This window comes from Hevea brasiliensis, chromosome 9 (assembly GCF_030052815.1).
Source record: "Hevea brasiliensis isolate MT/VB/25A 57/8 chromosome 9, ASM3005281v1, whole genome shotgun sequence".
Classification (NCBI taxonomy): domain Eukaryota; kingdom Viridiplantae; phylum Streptophyta; class Magnoliopsida; order Malpighiales; family Euphorbiaceae; genus Hevea; species Hevea brasiliensis.
In genome coordinates this window covers 69,443,096-69,463,448 of record NC_079501.1, presented here as the reverse complement: position 1 = coordinate 69,463,448, position 20,353 = coordinate 69,443,096, and the positions used below count along the sequence as shown (strand labels likewise).

Genomic DNA, 20,353 nt, shown 5'->3' with positions numbered 1-20,353 from the left:
AATAAATTTTAAATCCGTATTTGTTACTAGAAGCAAAATTCAACTACAAAGAATTTAATATAAGGCATTCAAGAATATTTGAAATTTTTTTAAGAAAATTAATATATCGTTCAGATTAAAAATATTACAGATATATTAATTTGAATTTTTTTTTAATTTTTTATTAGTGTGCATGTTTAGAATGGTTTTCAAAAAAGCTGTGAGCTCATAGATTGGTTAAAGACTTTTTTTTAATTGTACATTTCATTGCATTAAAGTTCGGAGGGCAACTTATATTTAATAAACGTCAAGGCCTAAACCCATAAAATTTCCCCCACACAATGTGCAAGCCCAAATAAACAAGCCTATTCATAAACAGTAACCCTAGAAAATAGGGGCCATGACATCTAATTCTCCTGTAGCTAGGGGATGCCAACAACCATGATTTAAACACCGGACATGCAGGTCCCCAAGTAGCCCTTCAACGACTTCCCTCTACGCAAACGGCCAAACACCAAATAGGGGGAAAAAGAACCCAAGAAGCAGGAACGAACCGACAGACAATTGGACTTCCTCAAAGTAGATCCTCTTCAAACACTCCCACCATTTAGAACCGAGGTTGGTAAAACCTCACTCATAAAAACAAAAGTATACAATCCTAACAGGGGAAGGAGAGGGAACCTTTAAACCCAGCCAGAAACTAGGCTTTCCCTATCCCGAAGGACAAAGAAGAGCTATCAGAGACAAAAACTCAACATTTTTGAGAGACTAAATAACAAAGACTTTTGACGAGAAAATTCTCTCTCTAGAGTTTTAGAGAGAGGCTAGCAATACTTGCTATATACCATTAAAAAAAAAAATCACTAATCCAACGTAAACATTTAGCAATGAGATAGACGACTCACAACCTGCAAAGTTTGACGTTGCATTGCCGCACATTTGATATTGAGTACAGTCGAAATGGTATTGACAAAGTATAATAAACTTGGTGGGCAGTTAATTATTGCATGAACGCACATAATTCGCACTTGCAACAACCTCGGAACCTGGTCTGATATTAAGCTAGTAATGTGTGAGCAAAGCAAAAAGCTACCCAACATTTTGCAAAATCCTAAACCCTGTGGCTGAAAGCAGTCAACAAGAGTTGACCAGGCGCCCTGTGGGTGAGCTGCCTGCCCCATCTCTCACACGCTCAGTAAGCGATGTATTCTTTAGTAAAATCATGCACCTTTTATGTTAATTTTCCTCTTTCCCATATAACCCCAATAACATGCAATTGGCAATCCATTTCTTCATATAAAGATTTAACTTTCTTTTCTTACTTTCACTTGTTTTCTTTATATTCCTTAGTACTACACTGTGGCCTAAATAGTAGCATCTCTTATATATATATATATAAATGAAAACCCACATAAAGATGGGCAGAATTTCATGTTGTTAGAAGGACAATGTGAACAGAGGGCAATGGACTCCTGAAGAAGATAATAAACTCTCTCCTTATATCGCCCTACACGGCACCCGTAATTGGCGACTGATCCCCAAGAATGCCCGTAATTGGCGACTGATCCCCAAGAATGCTGGTTTGTTTTGTCTTGTCTTGCTCAATAATATACACAATTAAGTGCATGTATTATTCAGTTCGTTTGCGTGATTTAAGGTCTCCAAAGATGTGGGAAGAGCTGCAGGCTCCGGTGGACTAATTATCTTCGTCCTGATCTCAAGCATGTTCAGTTCTCCACGACCGAAGAACAAACCATAGTCAAGCTTCACCCTGTTGTTGGCAATCGGTACACAAATATCTACTTCTTATTATGGAACTTAAAGCTGCTATGATTTCCTCTTTTTTCTTTTTTTTTTTTAACTACTTCCTGAATGGCATCGTAGATGGTCATTAATAGCATCTCAGCTTCCTGGCCGAACCGACGATGTTAAGAATCACTGGAACACTAAGCTGAAAAAGAAGCTTTCAGGCATGGGTATTGATCCTGTCACTCAAAAACCCCACTCACACCTCATGGCTGAGATCGCCACCTTGGCACCGCCACAGGTGGCTCACCTAGTAGAAGCGGCTCTGGGTTGCTTTAGGGATGAAAAGCTTCGCCTGCTTACTAAAAAGCGCATCGACTTCCAGCTGCAACAGCCGAAATCAAATGCAGCACTAGGGAATACCTCATCACCTTACATTGTCAGCAAACATGATGAGAATGATAATAACATCGAGAAAATCAAGCTTGGTTTATCAAGGGCTATGCAAGAACCAGACATGCTACCACCTAACAAGACCTGGGAATTAACTGTGCAACATCCGCAAATTTTACAGGGGAATGCAGTGGTTTCCCTGCATCAATCACTGGATTTCCAAGTGGCCCATCGTCCTTTGGCAACGAAGGGGCCGTATCACCATGGAGCGAGAGTAAGTGCACTGGAAATACATGTACAGCCAGTTGCATGAAAAACTAGAGGATGAAAATGGAGAGTCTGAAGGTGAAAAAGATATCAGGCACAGCCCCAGCATTTTCAATACAGACTGTATTATGGGATTTACCATCAGAAGATTTAATGAATCCTATAGTTTAAGGAAGTTTACATGACACAGGACACAAGGACGCGGCTACTGAATGAGTAACAATAAACTTCTAATGCCTATGACAAACGAAGCATATGTAAATAAACTCCATTTCTAAATTATACAATATTTATTCAAAATTACACTAATTCCTTCTAATCTTCCAATCATTGAGCTTGCAGTTCTTCTGATCATTGAGTTCCTGTAATATCTTTTTCCTTGCTAGAAGTTTAATATATATCAAGCAAAATATGATGATGAAGAGGATGTATCGGCCAAAACCTGCGAGTGTTGAATAAGCTAAGTTTCACACAACAAGAAAACCTCTACAGCTTCCAATACAATCTTGAGACTGAGAAGATACTACTAGGTTACCTCAAGTTGCTCTTCTGTAAATGAATCTTTCTGGACGTTCCATGTATCAGCATGAGTCCGCCGGAACTCAGCAACTGCCTTTGTAACTGTAGACTTCACAGGTGATGACTCTCCTCCAAAACGAGCCAGTAAAGTAACATGCTCAGGCAACCACCTAAAAGGAAATACCCAAATATTGAGTAACTTGCAAATATATATTAATAGTCTATCAACAACACAGCTCTTATTTACTTCTAATAGCAACAAGCTAAGTTTCAAATTCATAGCATGTGTTCAGCATCTGATCAAGAACTAAAAGTTGGACAGCTATAATAAATGTTTAATTTGTAAAACAATACATTATTCCATTTAAAGAATGCTATACCTGAGCCAGTAAAATAATAAATGCAAAAATGTAACTCTATGTTTATAAGAGAGAGATCCAATCAATCCAGAGTTCCACGCACGCTAGATTAGTTTTCTTGCCTGATTGACTACCACATAATTCAAATTTCAATTCATATAGGTAATTGGATTGCAGGGAGTTTTGAACGCTATAGCTATGTTAGATGGACTCAAAATATGCAAATTAAGCATAAATATGAGTCAAAGTGACACAATACTGATGAATGAAGCTATATGGAAATGGCCAAGCTATTGGTGAGAATTTATTATCTTCCCTGTATATAAGTATCACCAAATTCCATGTAATGTAGCATGTTTAGGCTGGTAATTCATTTATCTTAACTGTTCAAGTGATATAAAAATTGTTAAGAACTTCTTGGCTCCAGCATGCTTAAAAGCAAACTTCCTCATTGAGAACTTTATGTACATGATATTTATAGAACATAATAACGAATATAAATGAATGATCTGATTCAGGGCCCATCTCATACTCATGCGTTGTTATGTCCAGCACCTGCAACTCACTCTTTTGTATCCAAAAATATTGCACCAGCAAATACATTATTTTAAAGTCTTCCAGAAAGTCAACCCAATTTCCTTCACGGTAATTTGAATTTTCCTATGAATGTTGAAAATAATTAGAAAAAGACAAATTTGCTATCTAGGCCATATAAAGGAAATTATGGATACATTGTCAACCTAAGACCAACAATGTGTCTTTTTCAACCTGACCCAATTAATTGGTTTAGACTGGTTTGTGATATAAGTATATAACCCATCCCGCCTTAAAAAATGGATCAGTTCAGGTCAGTTGACAATAAGCAAAACCTAAATAGTAGGCATGGCAAAGGGGAAAGACAGGGTTTTGCCATCCATGTCCCATCCTAAGCAGGGCAAAAAAAAATTGGGGCAGGAGTGTGTTTCCCGTTTTAATTTCTATAATAAATAAATAACAATATATATATTTATATATTATAATAAAATAATATGCATGTTTATATCAAATTTATATATTATTAAGTTGTAATTGAGATAAATCAATAAAAAAACCAAAGAAAGAGTTAATTCAAGATAATTTGCAGATTAAATAATAAATGGAATGCTTTTAAAGCAAACCAATATTTTTCATATTTATACAAATTAATATTATAATATTAAAAATATTTTTAGTATTAACACAAATTGAGACGGGGATCGGGGTAGGGAGGCTTAATCTCGTCCCCATGTCATGACTATTGGCAGGGCAAGGTCAGATTTCCCATTTGGGTGGATCGGGCTTTACCATCACTACCAAACAGCTTAAACCATTCACTCTTAGAAAATTGTTCATGATCTTTACAAACGCCGAAAAATTAACCCATTTAGGCAACTCAATTTGGGAAAGATTCAATAATGTCACCAATTCGAACCTCTTTACCAAAGCAGAAACTAGAAACGAACATTTAATCCAATCCCAGCAAGAGAGAGCAAAGAAGAAAGATGGGAGAAAGAAAGGCAGTGAACAAGCATTATCCACGTGACTTTATCCTGTCGAAGCTTCCCCATATTCAGAGGCCAAAGAACCAACAGATTAACGTTTGGAATGACGCTTCCCATGAGCATCCATTGTAGTACAAGTGGTAATTATATCCGCAAAGGCACCAAGTTCAATTCTTGCAAGGAAGACTTTTTGCTGAGCTATGTTTTCTTATATTCAATTTGATCTTTGATTGATTTTTTTGTCTCTGTGGCTGATGGGTTTTGGAATTAATTGATGATTTTGGCAGACAAATTAAACAACGAGAGATGATACATCAATGACTCATGAACAGCCCTAGATGGAGGCTGTCGGGTTTTGGAATTAATTGATGATTTTGGCAAACAAATTTAAAGAGAAGAAAGATGATATAATGAACCCTGAGCAGCCCTAGATGATATGTCGACCCTAAGAGATTGGGCAATGAGGGAGGTGTCGGGTGACAGCAAGAGGGAGAGAGAGCAACATGCTTCGCAGAGCTAGGTTTTGGATGTTAATAAGATGAAAATGAACTGACTGACAAAAACACATACACGACAAATAAATCAACCCAAACTGAATTTTCAGTTCAGGTCAGGTCTAGGCCAGTCGGTTTATCCATTTATTGAACAGCACTAAGGAAATTAACAAGTCATTATTGGCATACAGTATACCGTATAAAAATTGAACTGTTATCCTCAGTATGTTATAATTCTAAAATAATACTTTAATAGAGCAGGTTGGTTCATAGATAACATTAAAATGACATCCTATTCACCAACTTAACAAGGCTAGACAGCTATGTAAAACTAATTGCCATGAATTGCATAACATCATCATTTTATACAAACTAAAACATTACAGCATCTTATGAAAAAATCAGCTGCCTATTATCAATGTGAACATACCCGGGCATATCATAAGGGACAGATAATACAGAAGCCGCCAAAGCAAGCACAGCACCATGAATAGATGCTATTGATTGTCCAGATTTTGAGTTCCTGAATTCAGACATAAAATTCGTGGACCAAAATATAAAGCATGAAATCCCATGCCAAGAACGACTATGCCATTACTAAAAGCATGTTGAAAGTGAAAATGTGAAATAAAAATGGCGAACCTATGCACATATCATGGAGATAAGAATAACAAAAGAACATCATATTATTAACTTCAGGCAATGAAAAGATCACTAAAAGAAACTTCTGTGTAATGTACGATCTATTTTCGTGCATGACATGTAGGCCCCATATAAAAAGTACAGGAACCTGCCCATGCTGTTGTACCCTTGATGAAAAGGTAAATTTAACATATTAAGGGCATTAGATAGACTACTAACCTCTGCTTTCTCTGCCTTTGAATGGTATTAGCCTCTGTGAAAGCTCTATCACGGAAGTCTTTGGCAAGATCTTCATCCCCACCCTTCATTAGACCTGCTAGAACTGCTGCAGCATGCTCTCTTACCTGAGCAAGGTACCAACTATTTAAATTGGAAGGAAAGTGAAAAGGAACTAAAAGAAAATAAATCTCCAAGTCTAGGTCAAGGACTCTTCCATCACAGAGATCCAAAATGTCCCATAGGTTTGGATTCCTCTAAACAAAGGGATCAAGTTAAGACCTCCAATCAATTGTATCATATTTCAGAATTCTCAAACTTGTTTATCACAAATGCAAGTCATTGAGGTCAACATTTATTATCAAACTATTGATAAGGACAAGGATTTTTATTCATCCACGTCCATATCTGCTAATCTACACTACTCTTCAATTCAAGATTCAGCCAGCAACTTGCCTCCACTTGATTGTCTCTCAGTAAATTTTCAACAGTACTCCAAATTTGTTGTTTCTCAGCCCTCGAGAGGATAAAAGTATGCCTGTTAAAAAAAATGAGAAGAGAATACACAAATTCATTAGACTCTGCATCATAATACTCTTTTCGACAGGCTACAAAATAGTCAACAAGCCTGAATCCCATATATGAAATGGCCATCAAAAGGGTGAAAATGGGACCAGTAAGTTAATTGCTACTCTGTAGCAGACAATATTAAGCATGGATTCTGACATGATAACCATGAAAATTGAAATTTTCCTGTTTGCAGGAAGTTTGAGAACCAAATACAGTTCATTAAAAATATTAAGTTACAGTAAGAATTACTTAAATTAGTGAACAACCAGATCTCCAATTAAGCCTTGCACAATTAAAAGAATCTGATGTGAAAGAAAACCTTTTGAATAAGTATTATACCTAATTTCAAAAAAAAAAAGTATTATACCTATACATGAAAGTACGTAGATACGTCAGAGTAGCTGATCTGGTCCGCCAGTTAGGATCGTTGGCTGAAATAAGAATCACTGAAACAACCCTCTCAAGATGAGGTTCCCAGAAAATCCTCCATTTTAGCAATTCAAAAGCAGCCTTGGCCAGGGTTGACAAGTCTTTGTTTGATGTTTCCTTCAGCAAGTCAATAATATTTGTCAGACGTAGCTCCCATATGAAATTGTTTTAAGCAATTACAATACATTCCATAACAACAACATTCAACTTGGCATATGGAGTTAAAGAGTTTAGCTCTGAGGATTGTCATGCTATCAGCATCCAAAAGAGAATTACCATGTCCAAATCAGACACCAACATTTGAGCTTTCAATTCGCAAATTTGCATCAATAATGTAAGAATGTAATAGTAGTGAAGTCACGACACAAAGGCAACAGTAAAATATTTTATCATGGTTTTAGAAAACGGCCAATACATCTAGCATTTTCTCTCAATTTTCTCAACTATCAAGTGAAAGACTATTTCTTCACAAATTCCTGAACTAATGATCAAAGCTCCTAGTCCAGGATCAAAGTCAAGATAACGAAGAACCTACTGGTGCATTTTGGTGGTAATAAGGTTAGTTCTTTATCTACATAGTTATTTTAGTTTTACATTAATCAATGCTAATGATGCCTGAGAATGATGGATTTGATAACATTTATTCTTATTATTTAGCTGTGCATCTTAATTTTAATTATATCTTTAAATATCTATTCATTTCATGAACTTCAAAAATTTTTCCAAAAAAAATTGTATAGCGACAGTCTGTTATCATTACGATACAGCCGTTACAGACCTATTTCCATTACCCGTGACCACAACCACAATTTAAAACCATCTCGAGCAGCATTGAAGGAAAACTAGAGTAGTAAATTTCAGAATGAAAAATGGATGCTGATGTAAACCAGTAAAGCCATACTAAAAGAAAAATAAAACTCACATACCTGCAACGAAATTACAGGATAGAGAAATCCCACAATAACATCCAGCAAATAAGATGATCTTCCAGATTTCAATGTTGATATGACAAAATGAAATAGCTATGCAAACAAAAAAAGAAATAAAATTAAAATAAATAAATAGATCAAATTAAAAAGAAAAAAAATAAAGAAATTCCTAAGTATTCTAAAAATTAGTACCGTTTCCATCCACTTAACATCATCCTGTGCATCTCCATTCAACGACCCATTTTGAGGAACTGTTCGTGTTGGTATTTCTAAATTGTCCAAAGGACTAGTTTTCTGAATATTTGTGACCACATCAGAAGCTCGTTCTGTCAGAAACAGAACCCAATTCTCCTCTTTTAGCAGGTTATCAAAGTCAGCATTTGCTCCCTCACTTGAATGATGAAGGCGAATGTTGGAGCACAATATGGACATGGTAACCCCTATAGCTTCCCTTACCTACCCCATGGAAAATTCACATCAACAAATGACCATAAAAATAACTTCAACATTCATTGGCAAAAGAAGAGCAGAAAAATAAAACCATCGTTAATCCTTATATAAATCATTTACTAAGAATGATTTTTTTTTTCTCCCCTCTTTTGCTTCCTTATTCTTCTCTTTCATTTTCTCTCATTTGTTTCTTCTTCTTCTTCAAGACACAACAGCAGTCATAATATTAATAAACAAATTGGCAATATATGAAAACAGCACACTTACTTGGGCTGACGAATGGCACATATTAACCAATAACTCATTAAGAAGTTTACTGTGGAGCTCCATCTCAGGCAAAAGCATTTTTTGTGGGGAAATTTCTATGAGTGCAGCTGAAAGAAAAGTGTAGCGTTTTGCAACAATGGTAGTTGTCACAGCTGGAGGTAAAGACGTCATCAAGCAGTCCAAAATTTTTTGCCTCAGAAGAGGAACTCTGGTACCATATTTTCCTTTTCCGGTAACTGCATAGCGTATACAAGCTGCCCACTCAGGTACAGATTCCACCGACTGAGAAAGAATGATATTCTGCAATTGAACCATCATCCAACCATCCCATGCTGCAAAAAGACCATTGATATCAGAATGCATTGCTCCAGCTAATGCTTCAGAAGCAACACATTGCTTGGACCTTTCCTTGGCATTTGCAAACTCCTCCAATGAACTTTTAAGTGCCAATAAAACAGGCATGCCACATTCTTGTATTAGCCGCTTAAAAATTCGTGCAAAATTTGAGTAAAAAGTATCATTTCCTAGCAAAGAAATCCAACTAGGAGTACGTGGCCATGAAGCTGAAAAGTCAAAATAAAAACGGGTGATTGATTTGTCTGCCAAGCTTTGGAAAGAAGAATTTCCATGATTTCCTCTAGACGTGCTATCAGTATCAGTGATTATATGAACATGAGAAAGACTATTCAAAGTCTCATTAAAAAATCCATTTTCCTGAAAAATTTTGCTTAGTGCCCCTTCAAGAGATGACTTGGTATTTGTATGTAGCTCTCCAGAAAATGCAGATTGATGCTCAGCTGACAATTTATATGGCGATTCTTTTAGAAGAGTATTCAGAGCTGAGATTGCAAGTATTCTTGTCTGAGGAAGCTGACTTTTTAAATTTTTTAGGAAGTGGCCTGAAAGGTATGAACAAGACAATGTTGAGAAAGCTAGTTCCATTTCATTAACAGGAAGAACGTTAGTAAGAAAACAAAGAGGAATTCCATAGGCCAACAAGAAAATTGCCAACCAGCAGTTTCACTCAGTATTTTTGCAGAGAAGCTTGGATCATTTCTAGATGTCATGGCCAACAAAAGCAGAACCCTATTAGCCATCAGGTTATACCTGACAAGGAAAGAAAAATGGAATGAATTTCAGTCAATATCCGAAGAAGAAAAATATATATAACAAAACCAATATCAAAACAATTTTGAAATTCAAGAATTTAGGCAATTAATAATTTCTAAATGTATAATTTTTTAGTCAAATTTGACTTCATTTGCACATCAAATTTAAACCATGACCATCCAAACTTTATTTACAGCTCCAACATTTCTTGGGCCTTCACCAACAGGCCAAAACAGTTCACATTAGAGTTAAGACAATCTTACATGCTTAGAATTAAAAATAATAATAATAATAATAATAATAATAATAATAATAATAATAATAATAAAAACAACAAGAAGAGCATTCAGATATATACCGCCAATGCAAGCCAGTAGAATCAAAACTCATTGATATGATCTTAGAAACCAAATCTGCAAAATCTGATCCATCTGTGTGATTATCTGATGCCCTGAAAATGGCTCTAGATACTCCAGAGAAGTGGATGTTGTACTTGACAAACAGCTGTTAACTCTCAAAAAAAAATTAGAAAACAAAAAAATTACAGAAGTACATATAAAACAATAGATATGGGAAATCTTACCTCACTGATTGCTTTCAGGGCTTTCAGTGATTCATGATGTGAGCTACAAGACAAGGAAAAGGAAAGTGGAAATCTATATGACTAACAATTAACAAACAAATGCAAAAACAATGCAAGTATGGCCCAACAATTAAGGATAACGGTGGGGTTTCCAGGTTTACCTAGAAAGAATTCCAAGAAGAAAGGATGATAATGCTTTTGGATCCTGAAATGCAAGTAAATGTATCAGGATGATAAAAAAATTCCAACAATTTGTTTCAAACCACTTTGCATTGAATGACTACCGATGTCAAATGCTTGAGAACTGTCTGTGTAGAAAGGACTGCACAAGAACCTAGCACTGCATTCTCTGGTGTTTTGGGGTTCTGTAAGTTTTCAGCAAGAGATAGCACACACTTTGAAATCATAGATGGCCATCTCTTAATCATCTTCAGCAGCGATTTTCCAGCAAGTCTGGACACCAAATCAGCACATAAATCAGATATCATAAACTGATAAACACTAATTGTTTGCTCGGCAATTTGTACTAGGTAAAGTATATCAAATTTAGCAAGAAAACAGGAAAGAACTGAGAGAAGTGCCAGAAAAAAAATCTAGAAAGGCCATAAGACAAAACATATACAAATAACAGTTAAGCAAATGCCAAAACAAAATGCTCAATACAATGGGATAGGAAGTGACATCATGGTAAATGAGTTCAACAAACTGAGTAAAATCACGTGCAACTCTATCCCCACCAACCCATTTCTCCTCAGAAAAAGAGAGAAAGGTCATGATGCAGACCAGTTTGTTCATCTAACACAGAACTCTGGAGAACTTACGCACGAACAGTCTCATAGCTATGCAGAGAGAGGCTCAGTAGATCTTCCATTAAAAGAACTGCATGGTCTGAAGGAGAAAAATTCCCACTTGTACGAAACAGATGATATGATGATTGTGACGACCTCCATGTGCTATGCATGTATGCCTTGTCAATAAGAGCCCACCTAGGCCTGAAAACCAATAAAAAGATCATATGTCTAAATGCTAGGAACTTGATGCATAATACAAATACTAATGCCGGGCAATCTCATAATAAGACTTCTTGCCTTTTCTTTCCTTTAGAATGAGATGACACAATGAAATTTATTGGAGGCTCTATAATGGCAGCAGATTCCAACTTCCAAGCCTGCCTGTGATTTGACCACTCATCATACTCCAAACTTCCTGTTTGAAAAGAAGATGTCAAAAATAGGCCCTAAGGAAATAATACTCTAAGAAGCACCAACAAAGTTCTGGGAATTCAATCCATTCAGTTGTTTGTCTGTTACCGTAATTGCCCAATGCATCCGTGATACGGATAATAAGTATCAATAGGATGCTGTCATCTGATTTTTCCTCTAACACGTACCTGCCAATGCATAAAATAATATTTAGAAAATCAGAGCCACTGTAATTGGCAAATGAAATATAAATTAATTCCAAACTTCAATATTACTTGCAAGCTGTGTGAATAATCATAGCAGCTTTTTCACGAAGTTCAATGCTTCCAACAGTTGAACCTGTTGCTCCAGCTATCAAGAAAGAAGTATGACTTGGCTCTTCAACAATCCCATTCCTGGAGGATGGGCTGAAATCAGGTAAGCAAGATAAAACACCTTGCAATGAAGAATCAATACGTAAAAGAGTGACTTTCAAGTGCTCTTTTTCATCTCCTGCCGACAAGTTGCATACAATTAGCAAATAAGAATAATTATAATACTTATTATTATCATCATTATTATTTATTATCATAATAAAGGCAATTAAGCAAAGTTAATCTAAATTTCAGGATATTGTAATTCCATGTAAGAAGTTTCATGATACCTAACTTAAAACTACTCATTAACTTCAAAAGCATATACCCATGATAGTAGCAAAATTGATATCTGTAGCTGGATAATTCTCAAATAAAATATTTGATATGCTGAAGAAATGAAATCTGGATAAGGGGGCAACCCACTGTTCATGAACACCATCATTTCCCTAACTCAACAAGAAACTAAGCTCTTCAAAATAAATATTGCACTAATGGTCACCATAAGAACATAAAAAATAAAAAGAATGACTCGATGTTACCTGGATCAGAGTGGATTTTGTTTTGGCATATCCTCAGAAGATCATCTAAAGCTGATTCAAAATGAAGGTTCAAAAGTTCATTTGCAAACTGAATTTCTTCATCATTTGGAACATGCCACTTGGGGGCCATCATTTTTTCAGCACTAGTATAATCTTTTGTGCTGATCCATTCTTCTAATGCCACAGCAGCAGGGTGGCACAACATACACCTAGGAAACCAAAATTTGCAGCTTTTTAATTGATGAACAGCGGAAGAAACTAGTAAAAATGATTAATTGAAATAAAAGTACATACAAAAAGATATGAGCTTACTTGTATTGATCAATAGGATAATAAAGAACCACACTTCCAAGGACAGATCGAAGAAGATGATCACCAGCTCCATTAACCTGTCATGTGTAAGTTTTCAGCATATAAAATATAAATCATAATATATTTACTAACACATATGATGAACATCCTCCTCTAAATGTGAAGCTAAAGTGAATGGTCAATTTATGCAGGAAACAAGTCAGCTAGAGACAAACTAAAACCTTCCACGAGGGAGATTCAAAAGCAGACACAATAGCTTCTTTGAACTGTTCCTTGTAACGAAGAAGTGCAGGACCTCCATAGCTGATGGCAACTGACAATATTTTCAATTGATAATCAATTGCTGTTTCAAGAGCTGGAGAGAGTGTTGGTTTTGCCTGGGAAGCATCAATCAATTTTCATATCAAGAACCTTTGTGCAAGACACAAGCTAATAACGAAAACCATTCAAAAAATGGAAAACCTTGGTTGAGATAGGGGCATCAGGAATTCCTCTTCCTCCAAAGCCTGTAACAGGAGTTCCTTTCAAAGATGATAAAACAGATGACAAAATTGGCTCAACAAGAGAACCAACAGCCTCGTCTGGGTTTGAATGAACACATGCACAACAAAGCAGTCCAACCTCTGCAATTGCTCCAGGTAGAATATTTGTCCTCACAAACTTTGAAATTTTCTTCAAAGCCTGTTAACAAAAAGAATAGTTTATAAAATTATCTCTTCACAAATAAAAGGAGGATCTTCTGAACTTTCTATTTGATTGCAATAAATGAAACCTGATTGTATAGTGATTTCGAGAGCCTCCCAAGCAAGATTTCAAGCATGCAATAATAGTAAGGACCATCCTCAACCAGAAATGTCCCAGATGTTGCTGATGAATGTAAGCCTTCATTCCTATCAGAAAAATAACCAGTTATTCTGATCTAGAGGGCAAAGTTTGAAACCAAGAGGAATCTAACTGAGCATTTATCGATGTAAGAAAGGAGGGTAATTAAAAAGAGATGAAATTGAATGCCATTACTTACAGAACAGTACTGGGTTCCAAATGTTGAAGTAATGCAAATAGGCGACAAAAGAATTCATCCAACCATTCAGAAAAGCGGCTCATTGGCATGAATGCCAAATCATTATTTTCATCATCCAAAGTTGCAATCTGCAATTATAGGTAAATTGACGCCATGTTCACAAATCATCACCATAGAAGATATTTTTGCTGCAATTGCAAGGGTCATTTAAGTTTGGAACTTACATTGGAGAATATTGAACCAATTAACTGCAAGGTTGCCAAGGTTTTTGGAGGATCATTGGCATCCATACCAAGTAATGCATTGGATAATGAAATCATTAAAAGATCAATGAAGCTATCATCACCACCACCAAAATCAACCACTTTTGAAGTTGATAGGGACGTGAGGAACAACGAGCGTCCCGCAAATGCTACAGACATGACAGCCATTTTCAACTGGTGGGTGGCAGTCATCTGACTAGATGTAAAAGTGGGTAACACAGAAATTAAATGTGATGAAAGCAACAGAATTCAAAAAAAGTGAATATAATTAATACTCCAATTAATTAGGAATACTTCCTTGATAAATAACCATTTGCAAGTTTAAACAACCAGTGATCAATTAATATATAAACGTTTTCAGCACAAAAAAAATCCATGCACCATTACTAACCGTCTCCAAGGCCAGATGGAAACGAGATGCTAAAAATGGAAGAACCAAAGAGGGCTCCACATATGACAAAATAGAAGTTGCAGCAGCAACTGTCTCAGAAAGATGCTCATTCTTGCTATACTGTCCACGATCAACTAACTTCAGCAGCACAGTAACAAAAGAAGTCCTTTCCAATCTTCCTAGAAACAGTTCAGCTTGTCCATTATTATCTGCAGTCCTGTAAAACAAACATAATAGGATTAATCTAAAACATGTTAAAGCAAATACATAACATATATGTTATATCAGCATATTCTTACTGTTGCTCATGCTGTAAGCGCTTCTGGAATGTAATTACTAAATAAAGCAAAAATCGCTCCAAGGAATAAGTCCAGCGACCACCATTAGAGGGATGGTAATATCTGGAACAACAAAAACCAGTTAAGAACCAACAATGAGATTTTATTAACAATTCACATGCTTCAGACACAATAATTGAAGTATTAAAATGTCAGTAAACAAACTGTTCCAAGAGGTCGACCAATTTCTCAAAATGTTCCTGTGCTGAACTTCCTGGTTTTAGCAAATATACCTGCAGTTGCAATTAGGGAGAAAAATCACAATCTAAGAAGCATTGATACATTACTGATCCATGAATTCGGTGTAATGCAATCCATAAATCAATCTTACAATTGATTTTGCAATAGCCTTTGCTGGGGTGGTTGTTTTATTGGAGAATAAAAATCTTGTATTTCTGGGAACATCAACAGAAAAGGGATATGACCCACTTCCATTTGCTACAGGAACCTGTGATTGCCAGATTAAAATATTAAAATGTAACATGAAAAATCCAAATTGTGTTATAGAATAGATTGAGACAGGAAAAGAATCCAGAACAAAGAAATGAGGATTGAAAATCTTTTCTCAATATAAAAAGAAAGAATTAAATTCAGTCACTTTTAATAATTACAACCATGAGTCATACCATCTTAGTATGTTATTAATATTCTCCTCAGCTATCACACTTTCAACATTTAAGCGAAGTAGCAGTAAGTTAAGAATTATAAACCCCTATTTATTCTAAATGTTCCCAATCCTTCCCTCTTATAATGTTATATTATTGTATACTCCATAACAAAGCATTTAGGCCACGTGATTCTGACAGATACATCAACTACAAAAACAGAGTAAACAGCATTAAAAGGTCCCAATGCCTCAAAATGCAATTCTGAAAACACATTTATTGCCTTAGAAGGCATAAATGAAACTAAATACTAGTTAATGTCTATTTCAAGGATGCCAATGTTTTAAGTGAATTCTACTCTTAGGTATCGTAACACCTTTTTAAGAGGGAGGTATTAAAAAAAAAAAAAGGAAAAATATGCCTGCCTGCCTACATTCCTCCCTACTATAGGTATTTACTTCTACAGCCTTTGGAACTGTTTGGTTCATCATTCCAGTCAGCTACTATTAGTGTTCAGCAGTCAAACTTTAGCGATTGGTAGCCAACTGTTGAAGGGCCAAAAGCTAATAGCCAGAAATCCCAGATTTTAGTTCCAGCTATTAGCATTACAGTTAAAATTTTGAACCACTGAAGTTTAAAAAGATGCTCCAACCACCATGTTTACCAAATACCCTAAGTTAGCAATTAGAAGTCCAAAAGCCAGTTCCCAAGCACTCAACCAAACAGGCACTTCATCCGTGGACTAGAAATAAGAAATTTGCAATTACTTTTGATAATTTATCATATCTTTAATTTTGTGAAGTTTTCTAAAACAAGTTTCGTAAAACTTCCTACTTAGGATATTTTTGTTTAGGAAGCATAGAGATCTATTATTACATAGGAATTTTGATTTTTATTAAGAATTTAGTTGCTTCTAAAATAGTAATTTTAATGCCAACTCATAAAAAAGTTAAAAGTCAAGAAGAATGGTTGCAATTTTGCCACTTATGGATTTCAGCATAATCAGGACAACAATAAAAATGAAAAAAAAAAAGAAGAGGAAGAAGAAGAAGAAAAAGAAGAAGATATTGTTCCTTCTCTTTTCAGGCAATGTCAAGTAATATCCCATATTTCACATATTTCAATGTCTACAAGTTAAAGATTCTTGTCTTTCAGCATTACAAAACTCAAGGTCATGTTTTCTCCAACCAAAGGAGAATCAAAAAAAAAAGAAGAAGAAGAAGAAGAAGAAAAAGAAGAAGATATTGTTCCTTCTCTTTTCAGGCAATGTCAAGTAATATCCAATATTTCACATATTTCAATGTCTACAAGTTAAAGATTCTTGTCTTTCAGCATTACAAAACTCAAGGTCATGTTTTCTCCAACCAAAGGAGAATCATGTGCACAAGGAAAGAGATATTTGCAAATTATTTTTATGTATTTTTGTTAAATTTGATTTTGGACCTTCATATTTAGGAAACATGGAGCCATCTTTTGTTTTAGCTTAGTAGTGAATTTTTTAGAAACCATTTTGCTTTCCATACAAAGATTATATGGAATTTCCCAATTAGGATTCATAATATTTGTTGAACAAGGGAAGTACTTTACTATAATCATAAATACATAGGAAGCTCAGTTATTTCTATAAGTTTTTTATTGAATCAAATATGAGTTTACTATGAATGCTCAATAGAAATCACATCTCCTAGTGTCCTCTCTTCTTTCTACCATACCCTCTTATCTTATTACCTACATAGTTAACTCTTATTTTTCTTCAACTTTATTTCTGTTTTCAATCTCTGCTAAATGCTGGAAACAGAATTCTACAAAACCAACTTTCTTTTGCCCTCAAACCTCAGCCCATTCACCGGCTATTTAAATGTAAGCCCTAAAATCAATGAATAATTAAAGTTTTGCCCACCCTAAAAGCAGAAATAGGCAGTAGCCAACTAGTCCAACCCGTCCGATATCACTTCATTCTAATTACCAAAACAATTTTTTTTTTTAACTAGTCTACATCCCTGCTATAATCACAAGCTGGAAAAACAGTTGTCCTGGTATAATCCTACATGCATTTTAATCCAGTATCCTACACATCAAGCAAATCATGTTCAAGTTCAACCACATCACTTGGACCAGGGATAAGTTATTAACCTAGCTTAAAATATACACAAGCTCACCTCGAACATATTTAAGTATCTGCTGAAAAGTGTTGGCAAGAAGTATTCCCAGTTGACAAGGCTGCAGTTTTTTATAACACGTGCTATAACAGCTGCCCATTGGCTGTTCCAAAATTGGCAATTTGGTATGGAGTCCCACAGTTCCACACTCTTTTTAACCCAATCACTGTCATGTCAATGATATGATATAAATGCTTCAATAATAAATCTAGAAACCACAATGATTAGAGTTCCTAAAACTAGATGCTCCTTACTCTGTATAGAAGTCCCGGTTGTCCAAGTTGGTGGGTAGAAACAGTCTCACAAACCCAGCTCCTTCAAATGATGAATTATGCCATGGATTTTCCAATAGAGAACTGCAAGTTTGTTTTAATAAAATAATGATAAATATTGAATAAAGAAACCATGTAAATTTTGTGACCTTCACATAGTTAATAGCTGACAATCAGGGTTAAGGAAATTTAAGCCTAAATTGTACAAAATGAGAACATCTATATTTTTTTTTTTTTTAATGCAGGCTTTTTGTCTCAATTGTTTCAACATCAAATAGGTTAACATGATATTTTTTTGTATTGCAGTGTATTCTTAATGTATACTAAATATCTTGCCTTAAACAACAAAATCCACACCCACTAGAATTTAATTCCTGATTTTGATAATGCAGATAAAAGAAAGTCACAACAAGTAAACCTGTGTGTGTGTCACCATAAAAAAATCGACAAGGAAAGATAAATTAGAGAACGTTAAATATATCCCAAAATTAAGTTGAAACAGGACAAAAACATAAAATTTCTCTTTGAGATTACGAGGGAACTCTAACATCAAGGCAAGGCTATAGGAATCAGAAGCTGTTTGACAAAATCAAAGACCATAATACTAACCTAAACTCGGACCATATCTCCGAGGCAGAACCTGCTGGAAAGAATCTCCGGCAAGATCTAACAAGTGAAGTTACAGTTTCAAAGTGCCGTTGTCTCAACCTCCATCCTTCTGGACCTGTATTCCTGTAATGAACAGCAAGCTCTTCAGCAGTCGTAGAAAATCGAGAGAATAATTAAAAGAAAAAATAAACAGAAAATCTATTAAGCTCAGAAAGAGAGAGAAAGAGAGAGAAAGCATTCACATTCAGCATAGAAAATCTTGCACTAGTAATTTCATGAATCTACATATGAATGAGTAATGCAACAGAGTAAACGCATAGGAACAGACTCAATCACTCAGCAACTCACCTAGAGAAATGGGTCTGAACCAAAGTATCATACAACGGCCGCCAGTGAACTTTCAAAGAATGCAACTTCTTTCTGAATTTATTAAGCAATCTGACTAAGACACTTCCCCATCGAACCTAATTCACCCATTTACTTAGATATAGAAAGAAAAACAAAGAAAAACAACAAAGAGGGGAATTCTTTAAAGAGTGTAAGACCTGGGCATAAAGCTTATTCTGAGATATATTGAACACCTGAATCCCAATTTCCACAAGCTGATTCACATCTTCTAAAGCTACCTCACTCTTCGCCTTTATGAACCTGCATAACCAATTAAATAAAAATTACAAGAATATAAGTAATTTCTCAACTCCATTGGCATCCAAAAAAACACCAAACTTCGACAAGATCAAAACAACCATCATAAAACCACAAATTAGAACACCTCAATTGCAAAATTGAACTCATAATCAAAAAGCAATATAAAAAAAATTAAATAATAAAAAAAACACTAACAGGTCGATAACAGAAATCCATTTAAGAGTGGCATAAACAGATTCAGGATCGTCGGGCTTATAAGAGGCCTTAACGGAGTTGAGCACTCGAGAGAAGGATTCAGTCTCTTTCTTGGTCTCCTCGGCCACCGGTGGCGGCAGCCATGCATTGTAGAGATGCATTTCCTTATTGGCGTCGCCTCCTCCTCCTTCTTCTTGGTCCTCTGTATTCAGTGGCGATCGAAATGAATGAAAATGAATTGAAGATGATTAGTGAGGGGCTTAAGAGTATTTATAGTATGTAGAGAGAGATTTTCTTGTGTGTTGGGCTGCTGATTTTTCTTTTCTAACAAGAAAACGGACAGATGGATTCAGATTTTTAGAAGCGGTTGACTGGCTACCGGCGATTGGTTTTTCTTATTTTCTTTTTTTTTTTTTTTCTTTCCTCTGGCAATTTTCAATCATATCAGCAACCATGAACTGATCGTTTATTACAATTTTTTATTTTTATATTATTATCGTTTTTTATATTAATGTTTAATTTTTTATATTTTATTGAAATAAATATTAATAATAATTAATTTTTTTCTAAAATTAAAATTTAATTTTTTTTATTTTAATGAAACTAAATATTTAATTTTTTATTTTAGAAAATATATTGAATATTTCATGCATTTTTATTTTGTTTAATTCCTTCCTTCAATTTAAATCAAACTTTTTTTAATCTATTGAGAAGAGAGAGAAATAACTATTATAGTATTAAATATTTTTTTAATTAGAAAATAGAAAATATATAATTATATTTTTTAAATTATAAAACTAAATAAAATTTAAACCAACACTTAAAATAATTAAGGGTAAAAAAAAATATAGAGGCTAACTAATATATTTTCAAAATATAAAAATTAAATAGTTAGTTTTATTAAAATAAATTAACTGAATAATTTTCTTTTGAGAATAATATTATTTAATTTTTATATTTTAACAAAATT

General features: G+C 34.8%; 1 protein-coding gene and 1 pseudogene across 1 annotated transcript; one reads left to right on the top strand and one right to left on the bottom strand.

Annotated features, from left to right (window-relative positions):
• The first annotated feature begins 376 nt into the window (after nt 1-376).
• LOC110665773 (transcription factor MYB80-like) lies at nt 377-2,688 on the top strand (annotated as a pseudogene).
• Nucleotides 2,459-19,715, bottom strand: LOC110665772 (proteasome activator subunit 4). Its single transcript, XM_021826013.2, has 35 exons — nt 19,384-19,715; nt 19,086-19,188; nt 18,889-19,004; nt 18,541-18,663; nt 17,914-18,015; nt 17,660-17,825; nt 15,227-15,343; nt 15,061-15,128; nt 14,857-14,958; nt 14,558-14,774; nt 14,128-14,358; nt 13,904-14,031; nt 13,655-13,772; nt 13,345-13,563; nt 13,104-13,259; nt 12,883-12,959; nt 12,571-12,779; nt 11,951-12,167; nt 11,784-11,863; nt 11,562-11,679; nt 11,295-11,465; nt 10,758-10,926; nt 10,635-10,678; nt 10,474-10,516; nt 10,249-10,394; nt 9,793-9,887; nt 8,781-9,679; nt 8,256-8,519; nt 8,061-8,156; nt 7,073-7,251; nt 6,592-6,673; nt 6,139-6,263; nt 5,708-5,800; nt 2,921-3,074; nt 2,459-2,827 (listed from the first exon to the last, which is right to left on the bottom strand). Exons 1-35 carry the CDS (start codon nt 19,542-19,544, stop codon nt 2,786-2,788), a joined length of 5,430 nt encoding a protein of 1,809 aa, XP_021681705.1. The 5' UTR covers nt 19,545-19,715; the 3' UTR covers nt 2,459-2,785.
• Nucleotides 19,716-20,353: the final 638 nt, after the last annotated feature.